This window comes from Marmota monax, unplaced genomic scaffold (genome assembly GCF_021218885.2).
Source record: "Marmota monax isolate L192 unplaced genomic scaffold, Marmota_monax_Labrador192_F-V1.1 WCK01_AAM20220418_F8-fsc00045, whole genome shotgun sequence".
NCBI lineage: Eukaryota > Metazoa > Chordata > Mammalia > Rodentia > Sciuridae > Marmota > Marmota monax.
The window spans coordinates 2,887,757-2,909,567 of NW_026692132.1; the positions used below are offsets into that span (position 1 = coordinate 2,887,757).

The window sequence follows — 21,811 nt, forward strand, 5'->3', positions numbered from 1 at the left end:
TCTTTTTAGCCATAGAGTCCTTTAATTTTAAGTAGGCAGATACCTCCTCCCTTCATCTAAAGATTTATTTCCAGCCTCCTTTGCAGCTTGGTATGTTGTGGATAATGGCTGCATCTTAGAGAGGTTATGCCCAGGACTCTGAAGTGAATGATGGTTCTAAATAGAACTTCAAACATGGGCGGCGGGGGCGGAGGTAGAATGTACAACCCTGAGTTGGACTGCCATTTGCACGATGCAGAAGAGACAAAACCTTAACTGTTTCTTTTCCAGTATACACCAAAGTGAATAACTTTTGGTGAGTAGGTTGGCAATGGGGTTATATGCCTGTGTATAAAACACAGGCAAGCTGAGCTGGTTACAGAACTAGAAGCAGTTCATATCTGATTTCAAACATGTTCTAAAAATGGAATAAATCACATTTTGAAAAAGAGACTATTCTTTAAAACAAAAAGACTTTTAAGTTTTCAAGACTGCCCTTTCTCATCCTTTTTTCTTTTCTTTCTTTTACTAATAGTCTATCAGTTGGAGCCATAAAGCCTCTGATTCTTGTTTATGTGATATCTACAATATAGATCAAATACAGAAATTCTGAAAATACTCTTCAAATAAAAATAGTAAATAGGACTTTGAGAATATGTAAGATGAGAAAGGTAATTATGATGTGATGTCAAACACAGTAGTATACAATAAAAAAATAGATACAAATACTCAATGACATAAAATTTATGGAAGTCTACTTACTTAACTTTTATTTGTCCATTTTAACCCAAGTATTCAGTAACTGGTAAAATTTATGGAATTATGCACATTTAACTCTTATTTCTTTATCTTTATTTCCTTTGACAAAGTTAGAAATTTTGTTAGTGATCCCAGTGATCCTATGTAAGTGTAGGTTGTTTCAATGTGAAGATATAAGTGAGCCATCTTTTACTCTGTACCAAGCAGTTCAGCTCAAGGCTTTGACTTCTTCTTGGTCTTCTTTATCTGTTTCTGATACCTCTTCCCTGTTGGTAATAATATGGATCAATTTCTATACACAGAACTCTATCATTGTGAACATGATATAGCATGAAAACAACTTTGAAAATTTCCCCAATAAAAATTCACTGTTGTGGATTCTGAATATGCTTTAGGCTTTGCAACCAAGTGTAAAGTTATATCAGGAGAAATGGTTATTGTAAATGTGAAGTGTGATTTGAAGAGCATTGGAGAAGAACTACCCTAAATATATTTTGTTCACTCAAGAGCCAAATTCTTGAGATTTCATCATTGATAAGTGATTTCTTTGTATTAAACGTTGTTTCTTATACTTAGCCCTTTAAAATGAAATATTCCTGAGGTGGATAATAAACATATTGCTACTAAAACCTTTCTAGAAACACACTTTCCAGTTCTTTCCTTCTAATAGAAGGGCACCCAGATTACCCTAAAAAGATTTCTTAAAGGAGGGATGTTAAGGCTCTATCTTTGTAGGTAGGGGAGTTATGGGCAGAGAGGCAAGAATGGAGGGAGGAAAAAAGGGCAAAGTTAAAGTATTTTACAATTGTGTCTAAGATATTTACAAGATTTAAAAAGTGTGTATGACTCAGTGAATAATATAAAATATTGATTTCTAAATTAGCTAATACTGAACTGAATGACATGATATTCTTGTACTATTATTATTTTTTTTTGTACCAGGAATTGAATACAGGGGTGCTTAACCACTGAGCCACATCTCCAGCCCTTTTTATGTTTTATTTTGAGACAGGGTCTTGCTAAGTTGCTGAAGCTGACTTTGAACTTGCAATCCCCCTGCCTTGGCCTCCCAGGCTGCTGGGATTACAGGTATGTGTCATCATGCTCTGCTTGAACTAAACTGTTTTTACAAATATTTTCTGAATTTCAACATGTATGTTTTGTGCTAGGCACTTTTACCCAATGTTTCATAGAGCTTATAATTGTAGAAAAAATATGTGAAATGTTAAGTATTTAAGAGATCAGTTGTCAGAAGAATGTATAGACAGTAACTCTTGGAAGTTCAGACGAAGAAGATATCACTGTGAATGGAATGAAATTTAGCTTTAGGATGGAGAAGAGAATCAGTATACTCTAAAAGTAATTAAATAAACATTTAAAAATTTCAAATAAATATCTATCTAAGCTTTGAAATAATGTTTTACTTTTAAGTGGGTCAACATGGGTAGTAGTAGGAAGTTCTGTAAAAATATGTGCAGAAACCCCATTATTATGTATAACTAGAATGTGTTAATAAAACAAAAAAAGAAAGAAAAAATACATGCAGAAATGGCACCCAACATGTCTGTTTGATGCAAAGTAGCAGTCTTCATCCATTATTTCAATCAGTTAAGTAAATGTTTGATTGGGTTAGTTTTTCTTTACGCTTACAAGATAAGTCAAATCATCTGGCTAAATAGTAAGAAATTAAGTTGCTGAGTATCACGTAGACAATATAGCCATATGATGATGATGAAGAAGAAGAAGAAGATGATGATGATGATGATGATGATTTGTACTAGGGATTGAACCCAGGGGTGCTTAACCACTGAGCTACATTCCCCAGTCCTTTTTATTTTTTGAGACAGGGTCTTGCTAAATTGCTTGGGCTTTGATAAATTGCTAAGGCTGGCTTTGAATTTGTGATCCTCCTGCCTCAGCCTACTGAACTGCAGGGATTATAGGCATATACCACTTTGCCAGGCTTAGCCGGGTGATTAAAAGATTTTTAAAAAATGTATAGACATATTTATTCTTCTTCAAGGCTATTATGTTGATAACAGTAAAGGGAGTCAGCCTCAAGATCCGTGAGGTAAGAATCACAACTCTTTCTTTTTTTTTTTTTTACTTTGAAAATTATTTATCTGTATTGTTTAACACCAATAACTGTATGGTGGGATTCAAAGGGTAAACAAAACATTATGTACTTTACACTAAACTTAGGAGCTGATGAAAAATTTTCTTCAGTCTTATTACTATTTCAGTCATAAACTATTTTTCTATACTATGGCTACATTATAACACCTTTCATATAAGAGTGGTAGTCAGGTCCCAGTAAATCAAATCCCTCTCTAGTCTTGACAAGATTCTGCCTTCCCATAGGCAAAAGAGAAAAAAGACTAAGCTAGCTTTTCTCCCCTGAATATAATATGAAAAATAAATATTTGTTTTAACGTTGAGTTAGCCACATTGGTTTTCAGTCCTAATACAAATATGGAGATTTAAAAAAAATTAGGGGTGTTATAATGATTAACTGATAGCTGATTTCCTTCAAACTCCTCTAGAACATGTTCCCAATCCCATTCTAACATTTCTTTAGGGATAAAGTTATTAACTATCACTGAGAAGTTAAAGTCTTTTCTATATGAACTTAGTTTTAGCAACTTAAACAGGAGACTGGTAGGATTAGAGCTGGCTATCTAAAATCTGCTGATACACTAAAGATGGCAGGGTGAGTGGGGTAGGGGCAGGTGGAGTTGGGAGAGCATGGTGGTAGGTGAACTCAACAGTCCAGGATGAGAAGGAAAGGACAGAGAGTGTGCGCAGAGAATGCAATCTGCTTTCCAGTTAGCACAAACTTATCCTTCCATATTCCACAACTATACAAGTGGGTACAAAGGCTTTAATATCTACAAGGAGAAGAAAGTTTATTCAGGGCAAGAAAACCCTAACATAGTGTGGTGGGTTTTTAGAAGATGTTATGGTAGGGGACAAAGTAAGAAAAAAGAAGTGCTTCTCTAGACCATAAGTAAAAAGATGAGAATATTTTTTGCCAGAAGTAAACTTACTTTGCTTTGTGTTCTTTGGGCTTGGGTTTATAAGGAAGGGAAATCAGTTCTTTCTAAAACAAAACAAAAATCAGAAAGAAAAATTTTATTTTTTGCACTGACCAAAATATACTCAACTTGAAAAGAACCTAAGGTAAAAATAATCACAGAGTTCATAAAGACAAGCTTCTAAAATCTGGAAAATATCAGGTCAGAAATGTTCCATATACAGGAATTTGAGGTTGATTAAGTAGTGTGTGTTTGTGCCTCTGTAAGTTTATAATGTATCATTATTATTTTTATAAAACTTGTTATCATTTAGCATTTATTTTTATGATCTAGGAAAGATCAATTATTGTAAACAAATATTAGCACTGACATAGCCTATGTCAATATTGTATAGCGTCATAATATGTGAACAAAAGATTCCACTGATAATAACATCTCATTTCTTATGCCAGGGGAGTTACAAACTCTGGAGATAACTTTGGTTTATTAAGGATTGCCAGATTATTTAATTTCTATCTCTATATCCTGCTTCTCTCCAATATACAGAAGGCTCTAGACCACAGGCATCTAGATTCAAGGGATCCATTACAAGTCCTCTGAAAACTTGCTGCAGCTCATCCTATAGATAGATTTATTTGAATGCTTCACTCTCAGTCTTACCGTGATCCTTTCTTCTCTTTGTTTTCTTAAGAGTTGGAGAATCTCATCTCTTTTTTTAGCCTATTTAAAAGGGGGGAAAAACATGGTAAGTTTTTCAATAAAGCCTTGTGCCTGAGGACAGTGGAATTCTTCCCTTTTTTTCCCCCCTGGTATTGGCAAAACTTTAAAATGCTTTTTCCCATAATAGATTTCTATTTTTTTCACTTGTAGCGCAATCCAGTTTTTATTCCAGAGGATTTTGCTTTATGAAATAACTTGGGTTTGTTTTTAAATGGAGGCTTTTTTCTACACATGTTAACTAACTTTTATTAATACCTTGCTATACAAACTACACTAAGAACTTTATAGACATCATTATTTTCTTCTAACAATTCAGAAATTTGATACTACTGTTACTCCAATTTACAGGTGATGAAAGTAAAGTGAAGGAAGGTTAAACAACTTATCCCAGCTATTAAATGGCGGACTGGATTTGATTGCAGCCCATCTGACAATGTCTAAGCTATTGACCACCAGGCTAAATTGCCACTAACTGGCAGCAAGATAATGGGATCGACAAACTCAAAACAGCATACCATGACCTAAGTCTACAGTAAAGATGGGGAATAAAATCTTCCAAATTATGCTATGTCCAAGTACAAATGTACCACAATGAATCCCCTCATATATATCTAGATATAACACACTAATTAAAATAATAATATTAATAATAATGATAGTGATAATAATAATAATAATAGAAAATCAGCAGAACAAGCAGATTGAAGGGGAGGGAGGATGGAAGAGAAAGGGAAGATACTGGGGAATGAGTTTGATCAATTATGTCATATGCATGGATGAATATGGCATAATGAATCCATGGTTATGTATAACTGTAATGTATCAATTAAAAAAAAACAACAAAACTTCTGCCAACCTGTTTAGATAAAAGAAAAACAGGTTCTCAGTTGCTTGTATCTGGGAACAAAGTCTTATTGTACGATCTCTCCTTTTCCTGTGTTAGTTGTCAAGAAGTGCACATCTGCCAGTAAGTTTTTCTAAGTGTAAAAGTCAAAGTTAGTGCAGGTATGAAGATTTGTTAACATATAAACTATAAAACAGGCAAATATAGGTAAAATGAAATACAGTTCAGATCAAGGCTAGAAGAAATAAGAATAAGGTACAGATTTGTAATAGGCAGGGAAAAATTTTAAGTCATATATTCATCCAAATTTATTGAGTGCTGGGCTGTTTTCCTATGACTGCTTTAGCAAAGTAACAGAGTGGCTTAAACAACAGTTGTTGGGCTGGAGCTGGGGCTCAGCGGTAGAGAGCTTGCCTCGCACATGAGAGACCCTGGGTTTGATCCTCAGCACCACATAAAAATAAGTAAGTGGAATTAAGGTATTGTGTCCAACTACAACTAAAAAATAAATATTAAAAAAATTGTTGTCTCACAGTACTGGAGGATGTGCAGAGCAATGTTCTCTCTGAAACCTAGGGTTTTTTTTTTTTTGTAGTTGCTGGCAGTTGCTGGCCACCTGTGATATTCCTTGGTTTGCATAATTCCAAGTGTGCCTTCTTCTTTGTGTCTCTGTCTTCACATGGCCATCATCTTATGAGGACTCTGGTCATACAGAGTAGGAGCCCACCCTATTCCAGGGAAAGCCATGTGGCCCCCTACACCAATATCATGTCATCTTAACTAATTTAATCTGCAACAACTCTACTTCCAAATTAGGTCACAATTCTGAGGTACTGAAGGTTAGAATTTCAATATATCTTTTTGGGGAGGATATATTTCCACCCATGATAAGCACCTCTGATGTGACATTTCCATGCTGTGGGCAAATGAAACACAATTCCTGTCTGTAAGGTGTCTTCAGACTTGTGGAGAAAAAGACAATGGTTTCAAATGCTCCATGATGGGGTTAGTTTAAGGTGCAATTAAAGAAATGATAATCAGGAACCTTTCATTCAGACTAGATTGTGTAAGGATTGGGAGTAGAGACAAGGAAAAGATGCCCCAGAGGTGATGTCCATTCTTCAACATGAATATAGTAACTGCCAGATGTTGTTGGAAAGATAGGGAAGAAACCTCTTCAGACAGAGGAAAGCATGTGTGTGTGTGTGTGTGTGTGTACACACACACACACACAAAGCCTGATAAGCTGCTGCATTGCTAATTCCTCAATGTGATTCCCCTAGTGCTGAAGGCTAAACTAAAAAGAAGCTAGAAACATCAGGAGAGATCCACGGAGAGACAGGAGAGGAAGGGCATAGGGCTTTGCCTCATTCTGTTCAAGTTGTATGGATCTTACCTTTTATGAGCCTACCAAATTTTAATTTTATTTATTTTGGGAGACAATTTCTACCTTCTACTTAAATTCTAGGCATCATATATCACAGTTACTGAAGGAAAAAATTAAGAGTACTTTTTGAAAACTAAGTTTCACAATACTTGTCGAGACTGAATAATGTCTACCAATAAAGATATTTTCATTGTAGGTATTTAATGTTATTTTTTTTCTAATTTTTCCATTACAAGTGTACCCAATTGGAATTAATTGTTTCCATATTATGATTACATGGCACTTTGGATCTTGGTTATGGTATCCATCTTACTCTTCTTGCTTTATTTCTTAGTTGCTACATGTTTCTTTCAGAATCTTACTCATCTTTTTATCTTTCCTTAGAGCTCAGCAATGCCTAGTCTATAATGTGTAATGAATTTTTTTTAATTGAATTGAGTCATGAAGTATGAATGGAACATTGTACTAATACATAATTATTAGTCAAGTAAAGAAAAGTTTTAGGAAATGAAATTAAATAGTTAGGTAAGTTTAGTTCTTAAAGTCTTCCATGAACACAAACATGGTTATTGTCTGTGTAACTACTGGAAAGAATAGGCAAATTATATTTTCTGTATATTTATATAAGTGGTTTATATATAAAATATACTATATGTAAGTATATATAGAAAGTATGTATATATATAGTTCTAATATAAATAAAAAATATTTAGTCTCAAGATTCAAAAATAAAAGTAGAATAAAAAAATATATTCATTCATTTTCCCCTTTGACTTCAGGCCCTTTTTTATTACAATCCGTTTTTCTAGAATATAATGCTAGAACAAAGATTTCAAATATGATTGATTTCTGCTTCCTGGACATGTTTCCTGGGAATGAATAACAAAACTACAGTAAACAACTGTGTCACCTGAACAAAGATGTGGATTAGTCTAAGAAATCTCTATCAGAAAAGCCAAATACCAGTCAATGTTAAGAGAAAATTCTTACAATTTACATTGTTAGTAGGGGCAAATAATTTACCTGTTAATTTCATCATAACAAAAGAATTATCATTTCTAATCATGGTTGTTTTGATTGATTTCATTAATGGAAGTTTCTATTTATAAGACATTTTGATCATTTAATCCTTAAAATAATAATCTAAAGGAATCATAATGTGTATTTATTAATATTTGATATTTACTTATATTTATACATTTTATGTATATTATCTGTATTTATACTATTTCTGAAAAAATAAATTATGGAATAAAATTGATCCCAGAAAATTAGGATAATATATACATTTAATGTCTCATAGATGTTTAATGAATTTTTGTGTCACTTCAAGAGTTAGATTACTTAATTCTCTCTTTTTAGGTTTTCAGAGTCAAATAATATAAGTGGCCACATGAATTAGTGAGGTCAAATACATTTGGGTTTGGATTCCAATTCTGTTGTGTGATTAATGATAAATACTATCTTAACTATACCTCCTGGCTCCTCCTTTTCTCTCTCTAACTGTAATCACTAATTTCTAGGTTGGAGGTTTATGATCTTGGGTAAATCAGAGAACCACTTTTCTGAGTCTTGTATTTATCCTTTATGAGGAATGTTGTGAATATTGGAAATAATACAAACTTGCTTAATATGATGCATGGTAGCTATTTTAACTTTATTATAACAAGAGAAAATTTTTCTTTAATTCTCTCAAAATTTTGAAATGAGTGAGAAAAAAAAGACTATGGATTATCTACCATCTGTGTACAGGCATGGAAGAATTCTGACCTGTGGTTAGTTGGTAAATATAGTTAAAGAGAGGAAAGTAAAACCAAGGAGGGATATCTAAGATACTATTTGCTGTTAAAAATGCAATGCAAATTTCTCTGTCTGAAATTTCTTCAATGTATTGTAAGCTTTCTCTCCAATTAATCTTCAGTTATTAAAAAAATAAGCTTTGAATAAACACCAGACTTAAAAGCAAGGTCCTTTCTTCTTAAGGCTTGTTTCTCATATGAAAATTACATTTCTTCCTTGGGTTATGATTGAAATTTTGTGACTGAAACATTCATCAAAAATAACATGAGGCACTGTTTATTTCTGTAATTACATACCTATTTTTTTTTTAGAAATACACATGAGAGTTTATTTGTCAGAGTTGACAAATAAAGGCCATCTCTCCATAGACAGACAGAGGCCCCTATCTGTATTACAAAATAAGTGTTCTATTGTTCACCATAGTATGAAAACTGAATTATTGAATTTAATTTTAAGGATGTCTTAAAGGAGTATTGAGTTGATTCCAAAACTGGCTTTTACTTAGTTGCCTGGCAGTCATCCCAACACACAAGAGAATCAAGAAGCTCTTGAAACCAGTATGATATAGCAGTGTGGCACTTTGGCTATTCGTCAGGTAGACCCAGGCTCAAACTTTGTCTGTGGTATTTTAGCTGTGTGACCTGGAATAGGCCACTTACATGTTTCACTTTCAGATTCCTCATCTGTTAAATGAGAGTAATCAGTAACTTCAAAGGTTGATATGGAGATTAACAAAGAATATAAGCAAAGTACTTACAATGTACACAATATGTAATTAGTTCTCAAAACATTATTATTATATGATAAGCAGAACATGTTCTTGAGAGGGGAAAACAAGAAGAAAGTAGACTGAAAAGTATTGGAGGAAATACTTCAATCCAAATGGGAATATTAAAAATCTAAAAGTCTTTCCATTGAATATAAATGCAATATATGTTAATAGTACAAACATTAGACAATGTGGGGAAAAGTACATAAAGGAACTAATATTTGCACAAATCTATTTCTAAATATAAAATCTTAACATTAGCTTTAAAATGAAAAGCATGTAAAAATTTCAGAATTCTATTTTTAATCTGCATATTTTTATTGGTACATTATATATGTATCTAATGATAGAATTTGTTTACATATTTGTACATGCACACGATATAACAATATAATTTGGCCAATATCATTCCCTAGTACTCCCCTTTCTCTCCTCTTATCTATCCCCACTGGTCCCTTTCCTTTCCTGATCTCCCTTCAATTTTCATGAGATCTCCCCACCTTTATTTTCCTTTACCTCTCTAGCTTCCACATATGAAAGAAAACCCTTGACCTTCTGAGTTTGCCTTATTTTGTTTAACGTAATGTTCTCAAGTTCCATCTATTTTCCTGAAAATGACATAATTTCATTTTTCTTTGTGACTGACTATAACTCCATTGTGTATATATACATATATATATATGTATGTATATATATATATATACATACATATATATATATATATATATATATACACACACACACACACACACACAATTGTGGACTATAACTCCACATTTTCCTTATCCATTCATCTGCTGATGGATATCCAGGCTGGTTCTAAAGTTTGACTGTTGTGAAATGTACTCCTGTAAACATGGGTATGCATGTATCGCTGTGGTATTATGACTTTAGTTTTTTAGGATAAATACTTAGCAGTGATATAGCTGGGTCATATGGTTGTTCTATCCTAGTCTTTTGAGGAACCTCCATACTGATTTCCATAGTGTTTGTACTAATTTACAATTCCACCAACAGTGTAAAAGTGTTCCTTTTCCTCCACATCCTCTCCAGCATTTATTATTGTGTTCTTGCTGACTGCCATTCTGACCAGTGTGAGATACAATCTCTCTGTAGTTTTGATTTGCATTTTCCTAATTGTAAATGATATTGAACATTTTTTCATATATTTGTTGGCCATTTGTATTTCTTCTTTTGAGAAGTGTCTGTTTAATTTGTTTGCCCATTTATTAATAGGGTTATTTGGGTTTATTGGTGTTAAGTTTTGAGTTCTTTTTATAGTGTAGATATTAATGCTTCATCAGAAAAATAGCTAGTAAATATTTTTTCCCATTCTGTAGATTCTCTCCATACCTTATTGTTTCCTTTGCTGTGTAGAAGCTTTTTATTTTGATATTTTTATTCAAAATTTATTAACTCTTTTTATTAACCCATTTATTAACTCTTGGCATTATTTCCTGAGCTTTAGGGGTACTTTTGAGAAAGTAATTGCCTGTGCCTATATGCTTTAGTGTTGACCCTATGTTTTCTTCTAGGAACTGCATAGTATCTGAGTATCTGGTCCAATCCCTAAATCTTTGATTTGAGTTGATATTTTTGTGCAGGGTGAGAGATAAGGGTCTAGTCTCATTCCTTCACATATGGATAACCAGTTTTCCCAGCTCCATTTTTTAAAAAGGTTGTATTTTCTCCAGTGTATGTTTTGGCAGCTTTGTCAAGGATCAAATAATTGGAAATGTGTGGGTTTGTCTCTGAGGTTTCTATTCTGTACCATTGTTCTGTGTGTCTGTTTTTATGCCAGTACCATGCGCTTTTTGTTATCATCGCTCTGGAGTGTAATTTGAAGTTAGGTATTGTTATGCCCCCAGTATTGCTTTTTTGGTTTAGAATTACTTTGGCTATTATGGGTCTTTCATTCTTCAAAATGAATTTTAGGACTGTTTTTCTAGTTCTGTGAAGAATGTTATTGGTATTTTGATGGGAACTGCATTGAATCTTTATATTGCTTTTGGTAGTATGGCCATTTTAACAATATTAATTCTGCCTATTCATGAACATGGGAGGTCTTTCTATTTTCTGAGAACTTCTTCAATTTCTTTCAGCATTCTATGGTTTTAATTGTAGAGGTCTGTCACCTCCTTGGTTATAAGGAGTTCTAAGAAGAAAGTTTATAGCTATAAGTGCCTACATTGGGATTTAGAAAGATCCCAAATAAATAACAGATACATCTGAAGGTTCTTGAAAAAGAAGAACAAACCAATTCCAAAACCAGTAGAAGGAAGAAAACAATATCAATACTTATGAGAAAAGAGGAGAAAATGGGGAAAACAAAGTAAAGTGAGAGAGAAAGAGAGAACAAGAGAATTGGGCTATTAATAGGAGAAGAAAGGAGAGTAAGAGATCCAAGAGAAACAAACAAAACAAAATGAAAAGCAAACCAAAACCTCTAACCCTCAAAAGACAAGGCAAAAAAATAACTAAAAAGAATCTTAAGGGGATGGCAAAACAAATTTCTAAGAATTTAAAAATAATACACCTGGGAAAAAGTGAACATGAGAAACAGTGGGCTACACACAAGGTATCTTAATGGTGAAAAGAAGACAGTCAGTTAAAAATAAAGGAATGTATAGAAACAGGAATAAACTTGATAGTGGTGATTACCCTGGCTTGATTGGAACAAGATGTGTGTCTTGGGTGGGGACCTGAGCAGAGTGGGTAGGATATGTGAATGGGATCAAACTGAAGACTTCAGCCTAAAGATACCTCTGCTTAAACTGTACTTAGTAGATGACAGAAACTATGATTCTTTCTCAATATAATGAAGTTAGAAATAAACAACATTTAATTTTAAAAAGACTTCATACTTTGGGAATTAAAAAACATGCTTCCAAATAATTCAAGGGGCACATTTGAAATCAGAATAGAAATTTAAAAAAACTAAAAAATTGAATAATAATGAAAATACAACACAGTTTATGAGATGTAGCTACATTAGAATTTCAAGGGATATCTATATCTTTAAATGCATATACCAGAAAAGAGAAAAGGGGAAATTAATAAATGAAGGAAAAAAGGGAAAGAAATTTGTAGGAAAATAAGACTAAATTTGAAGGAAGAAGTAATAAATAATCAGTTATGAATAACAGAAAAAATATGATAGAGAATAAGAAAGTCAAATGTTTTTTTTTTAAAAAAAAACATTAAAATACATAACACTTTGACTTAACTAATTTAAAAAAGACATAAATAATTAGAAATTAAAAGGGTAACAACTTAAGCTATGGCAGTGATTAAAAAGATGATTTAATTGGATTATTTTATTTTCTTGGTGCTTAGCTTGTTGAGTTCTTTATATACCCTAGAGATTAGTGCTCTATCTGTTGTGTGAGTGTAAAAATTTGCTCCCAGGTTGTAGGCTGTCTGTTCACCTCACAGATTATTTCTTTTGCTGAGAAAAAACTTTTTAGTTTGAATCCATCCCATTTTTTGATTCTTGGTTTTAATTCTTGTGCTATAGGTGTCTTATTAAAGAAGTTGGGGCCTAGCCCCATGTGATGAATATTAGGGCCTACTTTTTCTTCAATTAGACACAGAGTCTCTTGTTTAATTCCTAGATCCTTGATCCATTTTGAGTTAACTTTTGTGCATGGTGAGAGGTAGGGATTCAATTTCATTTTGTTGCATATGGATTTCCAGTTTTCCCAGCACCATTTGTTGAAGATGCTATCATTTCTCCAGTGCATGCTTTTGGCACCTTTGTCTAATATAAGATAGTTGTAAATTTGTGGGTTAGTCTCTTTGTCCTCTATTCTGTACCATTGGTCTACCAGCCTATTTTGGTGCCAGTACCATACTGTTTTTGTTACTACTGCTCTATAGTATAGTTTAAGGTCTGGTATAGCAATACAACCTGTTTCACTCTTCCTGCTTAGAATTGCTTTAGCTATTCTGGGTCTCTTATTTTTCCAGATGAATTTCATGATTGCTTTCATCACTAAAAAAGAACAAAATCATGGCATTTTCAGGTAAATGGATGGCGTTAGAGAAGATTATGCTAAGTGAAGTTAGCCAATCCCAAAAAAACAAATGCTGAATGTTTTCTCTGATATAAGGGAGGTGACTCAAAGTGGGATAGGGAGGGAGAGCATGGGAGGAAGATTATTTCTAGATAGGGAAGAGGGGTGGGGAGAAAGGGAGGGGGAAGGGGAATAGGAAGGATGGTGGAATGTGATGGTCATCGTTATACAAAATATATGTATGAAGATTTGAATTTGGTATCAACATACCTTATATACAAACAGAAAATGAAAAATTGTGGTATATATGTGTACTAAGAATTATAATGCAAAAAAAGAGTACATGTATAATGGCATAATTTGGCACGAACATACTTTATATACAGAGTTACGAAAAATTGTGCTGTAAGTGGGTAAAAATTAGTGTAATGCATTTCACTATTGTCATGTATGTAAAAAATTTTAAAAAAAGATAATTTAAAATATTATGAATCATTTACACCAAAAAATTTGAAAGTGTATAGGAAACAGAAAATTTTTTAGAAAAAAACAATTTACCAAACTGGTTTAAATCTACCCAAACACAGAAACAAAATAAATAAGCAAATCAAATCAAGCTTATAGTGCTTGTACAGAGTAGGGCCATCTTTATCATCTCAACTAATTTCATTCACTGTTTAGCTAGTAATTGGGTTTGCCTTATCTAATTGCTATACTAGTCACAATTTCTAATAGTGCTTTGGCTTCAGTAATTTAGCTTCCATAAGAAAGACTTCTTCAAGGTTTCCAAGAACTATTGCAGAGTTGTGTGGATAGTTGAAGATATTCCTTTCCTAGTTGGTTTTAGAAAGAGTTCTGGTTGAAAACCACTGATTCACATTCTCAGAATCATCATGGCATATACCTCTTCACCTATACTTGTAGAGAGAGACATTATGGTAAACTGAATTACCTTTTATTTACCTGCAAAGGGTTAATTAACTTTGCTCACATATTTTTGTTTCATATTTTGTTGAAATTACAAAATAGACTTTCAGTGGTAATTTTTCTTTTTGCAGATGGTAACTGAAGATATAACTAAGGGAAAATATTATGAGACATTTTAATAGTTGAAACAAGCCAAATTTGATTATATATTAATCAGGATATAGACACCTGGGTGAGCATGGCTTTAGTAACTCATCACACTTTGTGATTTACCCCTTTAATGAAGGCATTTCCATTTAATACTAAAGCTTATTTTCCTATCTTTTAAAATTTTATTTTTCAGTCATGAGATAAAAAGATAAGAAATGAGAGAGAGTGGAGAAGATTGAAAAAAAAAAAAAGAAAGAAAGAAAACGACTCACTGAGTAACTTCTAAAAAGCAGGCCTTGTGTAATTTCCTTACAGGTCATCTCATTTAATAGTCAAAACACAGTGAGGTTGATATTATTATTATTATTATTATTATTATTATTATTACCTCTTTACATGTAAACATGAACATTTTCTTTTTCCTCAGGGTCACTTAATCACTAATTGGAAGAGCCAAGAATTCAGACTCATTTCTGGTTCTGTTTGACTCCATATTCTATGTATCCTTTGCTACATTTCTTCAAACACATACTGGATATTTGGGGACACAGACGTGCATGCATGCACATCCTTCCCTCCACTGGTTTCTTCAGTCTTTATTCCAAAAAAATTAAGAATTAATTAGGATTAACTGTTGTGAAGAAGACAAATACAGTACTCTCACAGAATTCTAGCAGAAAATATGTGCTATGTGCCTAGACAGCAGGGGAAGCTAATCCAGTTTAAGGTCAGCCTTCATGAAAATTATTTTGCTTATTTGATAGTATCACATAGCACTTTGCAAAAAAAAAAAGTTAAAAGATAGAAAAATAGTTGAATTATAGTGGTATTTTAAAGATCTTATTTAATGTAGACTATATATTTGTTATGGTATTTTTGTTTAGATTAAATATATATATAAAATGGGAATTATACTCCTAATTTTGAATATAACCTAGGCAGAACTAAAGTTGTATACCTTAATGGAGATTGAGAATATTTCATGACTTTTCACTTTCTTTAGGTTTCAGAATTTAATTTTTAATTCTATGCTAATGATTGAGAGTTAACTGTCCCCAGAGCCACTAGGAAATTTCAGTTCTTATTTATCTACTATATTTATATCTACTATAGTAATAAGATACAGAACTATTGGATCTCAAATGATCTACTATGCATTTTAAAAGATAGGCTGAATAATCAGTGAAAAGGGTTTTTTCAGTGCTGAGAGAGTTAACTGTCCCCAGAGCCACTAGGAAATTTCAGTTCTTATTTATCTACTATATTTATGTCTACTATAGTAATAAGATACAGAACTGTTGGATCTCAAATGATCTACTATGCATTTTAAAAGATAGGCTGAATAATCAGTGAAAAGGCTGTTTTCAGTGCTGATCTGATTTTAGAAAGTAGACCTAACTGCAGTAATCTATGGAGTGGATGGAAGATGATAGAGGATTATTAATCAGAGGGAGGAAGAATGCTGACTTGTAGGAAAAAGATGCAGATGAAAGCACCTTCTTGTACCTCCTGGAAATTGCTTGATCCTGGCTCTCTTCCCAGCTCTGACATACATATAATTTTCATTTGAAAAATAACAACTTATTAAAATGAGAAAAACATATTAGTTACTACATGAAAGGCAGTCGATACAAATTTTCTTAAATATAGATTTCAAACAAATGTGAATTTTTCTATTATTGGTTCTGTTAGATAAATATTCTTAGTTTTATGTATTTTAATAGAAACCCAGAAATAATTGCCTGAAAAATATAGTTCTTGTTTTAAAACATTCACACACACACACACAAATTTATGCATGGCAAATACACAAGTGATTACAAAAAACTTTTCAAAGGTATATTTTTATAAGAAGAGCAATGAGATTTGAATTTTAATGTTAAGAAAAATATGAGCTGGGCACAGTGGCATACACCTGTAATCCCAGCTACCAAGGAGGCTGAGGTGCAGGATTACAAGTTTGAGGCAAATTAGTGAGATCCTGTCTTAAAAAATACAAAAGGCTAGGGATGGAGCTCAGTGGTAGAGTGCCCCTGGGTTCAATATGCCTAGTACCACACACACACACACACATAAAAGCATGAAGTGAACATTATATTTTTAAATTTGATAAAGCACACATATATTAAGGATACCTCTCACTACATGACTGATTTATATGCTATTGACCATTTAGTCTGCAATAATTATCAAAGCTTGTCCTTAGCAAAGAAAACTACTGGAACTAAGATACTCATCATTTTGGTAGTTACACAGACACGATGAGTGGGTAAATGGACTGACCTCATCTTTCAGATATGCTTTCCTGTCCTTCCCAAAGGGACTTGACGAGGACTGGGTAGAAGACTCCCTGCACAAATACCCCTCAAACTTCCTCTTTGGCCCATATGTCCCTGATTTTCTAGCTCAGATATTCCTAGGCCTATTTGATAGCTCCACTTACTAAACCCCAAAGCACCTCAAATTCTGTAAATCTAAACTGAACTTTTAATTCCTTTCCCCATCAAAACCAATGCACTTGACCGTTGTCAAATGTTCCTTGTTTCAGATAATGGGCACCAAACATCCTCTAATGCAAGCCAGAAAACTATGAGTTACTTTTGATACTTTCTTATCTTCCATATCCATTAATTAATCCAAATTCTTACTATATTACTTCCTAAATATCTCTCAAATCTACTTTTTCCAACCCCATGGTCACCATCCTAATCCAAGCCATGATCACCTCCCAAGTGGATAACTGTAATGGCCTCCGGTCCAACTTCCTCACTTCTTTTCTGGCCACTTTGGTATGTTCTTCATGTAAAAGTCTTTGATCTTTTCCAAGTGAATGTGGTACTATCATTCCTGCTATAAAAATCCTTTAGTGGCATCTTATCATTCTTACTATAGCTTAACTTTCTTCTTGAATTTCCATATTGGCCATTCCAGCTTCTGAGGTTTTCCATGCCTTTCCTAGCACAGATGTTCTGCACTTACGCTGCCTGGAACACCCTCTCAACATTCCCTCCATCTCTTCCTTTTGTCCCAGTTTATATCTACTTTTCCTTCAAATTTCAGCTAGTTAAGCTTTGTGAAAATCTTCCCTGATTCCCTGGAATATATCAATACCACTTTATTAAATGTTCTGTTAACATCATGCATAATTCTTTTGTAAGTATTTCTCTCCATAATTAGACTTTATGTTTCATAGAAGGGCAAATTCTCTCTCTCTCTCACCGAAGTGCTGTGAATCTAACCTAAGGCCTTGTGATTGCAAGGCAAGGGCTTGATTACTGGGCTGCATATACATATACTTCAGCCCTAAAATTTGTATCTTTAAAATGTGCTTTTTGTTGTTGTTCATTACTGTATTCCAGTGCCTATAACAATGCTAGCCACATAGAAGTGCTCTGGAAATATCTGTTGAATGAATCTTACACAATTATTCTGAATCAGATTCTCTTAACTTTTGGTCCCATGAGTCACCTTACTGTGTATGACTTTGCTTGGCTTTTCTTGCTTGAGGTTGAAATTGTATGCTTGGTTTTGATCTCTAACTTGCTTATATCTTGTTAAACCTACAGTTTTTAGTTGGTTCTGGCCAACATCCTATAAGGTTCAGCTTGGCCCTGCATGTCACTGAAGGGTCACCAAATATCTGGAGTAAAGCCTAGACAATGTCCAATTCAACATATGCAGACTAATGTTTATACTCACACCAACACTTATTTGCTGAGAACTTTTATGATCAGAAACCCCACAGATTCAAAGATAATATATAAAACATTATAGCTACAGTTAAGAACTCTTTTTGTTCTTTGTGGTTTTGGTTCAAAATTCATCCTTTATAATAAAATGTTCAAAGATTTGACTAAGTAATTTCAAAGTTTTTTCTAATAAATTGTTGAATTACTGTAACCATGAAAATATGCACCTTTCCTCAAAGTTACTAAATAGAGTTTATGTCAACAATAGAGTCAATTTGAATTGATTTTTGGAAAAATATTTTCTGGCTTGGCCAAAAAAAAAATAAATAAAAAAACAGTCAATTTTTTTTTAAATCTCATGAACCACTTTTTTTGTGTGTATGGCAGTAAGGAATGACACAGATGTTCAGCAATGTGCTTGGAGTTTAGAAGAAGGGCATGTGCTTCTAGGACTTTGCTTTCTTTCTTTCTGATCATGCTTCTTTTTCATATCAATAATCCAGAATATAGAATATTGTCTTGATTCCATGTCCAATTCCTGTTTAGAATTCCATATATTCTTGGACAATGGTTCTGTCTTATTTTCTATTCCTGACTCCATATTTCAGTTCTCATGGTAAGATTTCTCTTCATGCTATTAAACCTTGGCAGCATGCCCTTAAATTTCTGTTACCTTTTTCTGTGATCTCTTTCTTCCTTTGAGCTCATACAGTGTCATCTATGGTGGCTTTTTTTTTTCCTGTGCCCTATAGACTACAGTATATTTCCACTCTTGTCTATTCCTCCAATATTCTTTTTGCACAACTGACCACACGTATGTTGAGTACCTGTGTCCTCTGGGTTTTGGTCAGTCCTGTTCTGCTTTGTTTGCCTATTGAATGAATACCTCATATGATCTGAAGCTCAGAGAATGGGCTATCATGCAGAATCCTGGTCCAGAAAAGTTACAGCCATTTGTTCCTGAAGATTTCTTTGGTGAGTTAGGAGAGCACCTACAATTTTTCAGGTCCTGTAATTATAAAGTTAAAAAAGCCATGGTCCTTCTCCATAAGGAATGTAGAACCTGCAAGAAAAATTCATTGACTACCCCACTCTAGTATATTTCAGGGATGATGACAGGAGATGCACAGGTCCTAGGGAAACAAAGAAAAGGGTATTTATATCACAGTAGGGAATATGTGAGGGTGAGAAAAGGCTTTAATGAGACCATTGAACTGTTTTGCAGTACAAGTAAGTACTATCTAATGGAAGAAATGGGAGAAAGGCATTTCTAGGTAGAAGAAAGTGTAGTTTCAATGTCACAGAGTTATGAAACACCTTGGTGGGTTCTTGGAACTACACTTAGTTCAAATTGGCCATAGCAAAAATTGCAAATAAAGAGGGATTGTGGTAGATGAGGCTGGGGAGTTATGGCAGGAGACAGATGTTGAAAGCCTCTGCATAGTAAATTGTTGTTTGACCAATTTTAGGACAGTTGATTTTTGTTATTTGCAATAGTTACAGAAAGTCTCCACAAACACTGAATTAGTGAATACTAAACCACTGCTTTAGATTCCTGTCAGCCAGTAGTCACATTTCAACATTGAAATAGCACATAACCCTGTATTATGTGTGTTTCTGTTTTAAAATATACTGTTGACTTATCAACATTGAACTCATGACCAACATCACTATAACTCACGCCTGAACAAAGCTTGTCTGATGCATACATTTTCTCCATTAAGGCACATCATGATGAGCCTTCTTTCACTTAGGAACACTAAGTAGCACTTGAGTGCTTGGAGGCCATTTTGAACACCAAAATACGCCTCCACCAAGGGACTAGTTACAAAAAAAGAAACTTGTTTACAGTATGAGTTGAAACATGAAGGCAGACCGTAGCATTGTTTGACGTCAGCTAGGGACATGTGTTAGGCAACTCAACACTTTTCAGCCACTTAGTATATGTCCACAAATGAGCACAAAAACAGCAATCATACCTAGTAGGCAAATTTGTAAATATGGGATCTATGAACAATGAGGTTGTATAATGTTATCAACATGGTGACTTGGGAACTATAAAATCTCAAGAGATAATACATAAATGCCTGTATCACTTCAGCTTCTGAGGGTGTTTCTGACCATATTTCATGTGACTAAAATACATGACCACAGAAAATGAAAAAGTGATGAAGTAAGTATGATACATAAGTCATCTCTGCCTATAATACAACTTGTCCAAGGATCTTTTTTTCTTGCTTTCTTTATAGGCAAAGGATAAAGGTAGATTATGGTTTTAATTTCAGATGTATCATAATAATAATTTGAGTCTCCTGGTCCAAAGAATAATTCTACTTCTTCAATAAATTCTATTTGATTTGTCCTATTGCTGATAAGTTTTTACTAATTTGAAGAACAAGGCTTCTTAATAACTGGAATCAAATCGATAGTTTTGAATTTATTTAAAAAATACATAGTCCCTTTTTATTTTCATTTTTATATCAATAGTTTCATTTGGTTATATTTTATAAGCAGACAATTAATATGGGTCCTTTTTCAATATGACTTTAGGGTTTGAACTATTTTTATTTTGTTTTTAAGATGAAGTCTTTGGAAGACAAAGTATACAAATCTTTGGGAAAAAAAGGGAAGAGATATATTTGGGGAATGGCCCTAAATAAGTGTGGGACTGGGTCTGTATAGGGCAAATGAATTCAGTTTTTTGATCCCAAATCTCATTCTTACCCCAACTATGTTTTCATGGATTGTAAGTGTTACTAAAGAAAAGTAGGGAGAAATGTTATCTGTAACCTGAAAATATCCCCCAAGTTTGAATAGTTAAAAAAAATGAAGGATTATAGATGATGTAAAAGAGCAAAACACATTTATGTAATATTTTATTATTTCCTTGATACATAAATGCACAGTATCTTTTTATGATTCTTGCAGTCAAATGCCTTAATGAAATAGGAACACCAAGAATTTAGGTGACCAAATTGTATCTTTTTTTTTTTTTTTTTTTTTGCTGAAGGAGGAATTTGGCACTTTATGTTGGTATTCTCTTTATGGGGGAAAAGGAATTTTGTAAATACTATGTTAGGGCAGCATAGCAAAAATGTCAGGTAATGCTGTTACAGGGGAAATTTAGATTTGTCTAGGAAGCTAATTATTTTGATCTATCATTTTGATGCATAGGAGGATTTTCTTCCTGTCTTGGCAATGACATTAAGAAATTCCATACATTTTTTGCTTTGGCTCTCAGAAGCTGACATAATGATAATGAATAATAATGTTAAAAAGTTTTCCAGCTGGGTGTAGTGACACAAACCTGTAGTCCCAGTTACTCCAGGGGCTAAGGTAGGAGGATTGCAAGTTCGAGGCCAGCCTCAGCAACTTAGAGAGACCCTGCCTCAAAATAAAAAATAAAAAAGGGCTAGGGATATGGCTCAATGATACGGTGTCCCTGGGTTCAGTCTCCAGTCCTATTTAAAAAAAGTTTTCTACTTTCATGCCTCAGTATCTAAAAATATACATTTATGAAACTTCTAAGAATAATGTCAACATGACATGACTTGTTTCTGGCTCAAGAAGTTTCAAACTTTGAGGAAGGCTTATTATATGGTCAGTATTGGTTGTATAGGATGTATAACGGAATAGACTAAAAACCCATTCCCAATAAAGAGCCTATCTGAGAAGCTATTCTGCAGTAGCTCGGGAGGTTGAGACAGGAGAATCATGAGTTCAAAGCCAGCCTCAG

General features: G+C 33.5%; 1 protein-coding gene across 3 annotated transcripts in view; it reads right to left on the reverse strand.

Annotated features, from left to right (window-relative positions):
• Window positions 1-717: 717 nt before the first annotated feature.
• The window catches only part of Hoatz (HOATZ cilia and flagella associated protein), a 31,475-nt gene continuing 10,381 nt past the window's right edge, over window positions 718-21,811 (reverse strand). The window contains exons 5-8 of one of the 3 annotated variants that reach the window (XM_046466021.2): window positions 18,962-19,084; window positions 4,434-4,493; window positions 3,786-3,838; window positions 718-1,004 (exon numbers count right to left, since the gene is read on the reverse strand). In XM_046466021.2, coding sequence (XP_046321977.1) covers window positions 947-1,004; window positions 3,786-3,838; window positions 4,434-4,493; window positions 18,962-19,084 — 294 coding nt within the window. In that variant the 3' untranslated portion in view covers window positions 718-946. The other 2 variants (XM_058586398.1, XM_046466031.2) reach the window with 2 other exon arrangements.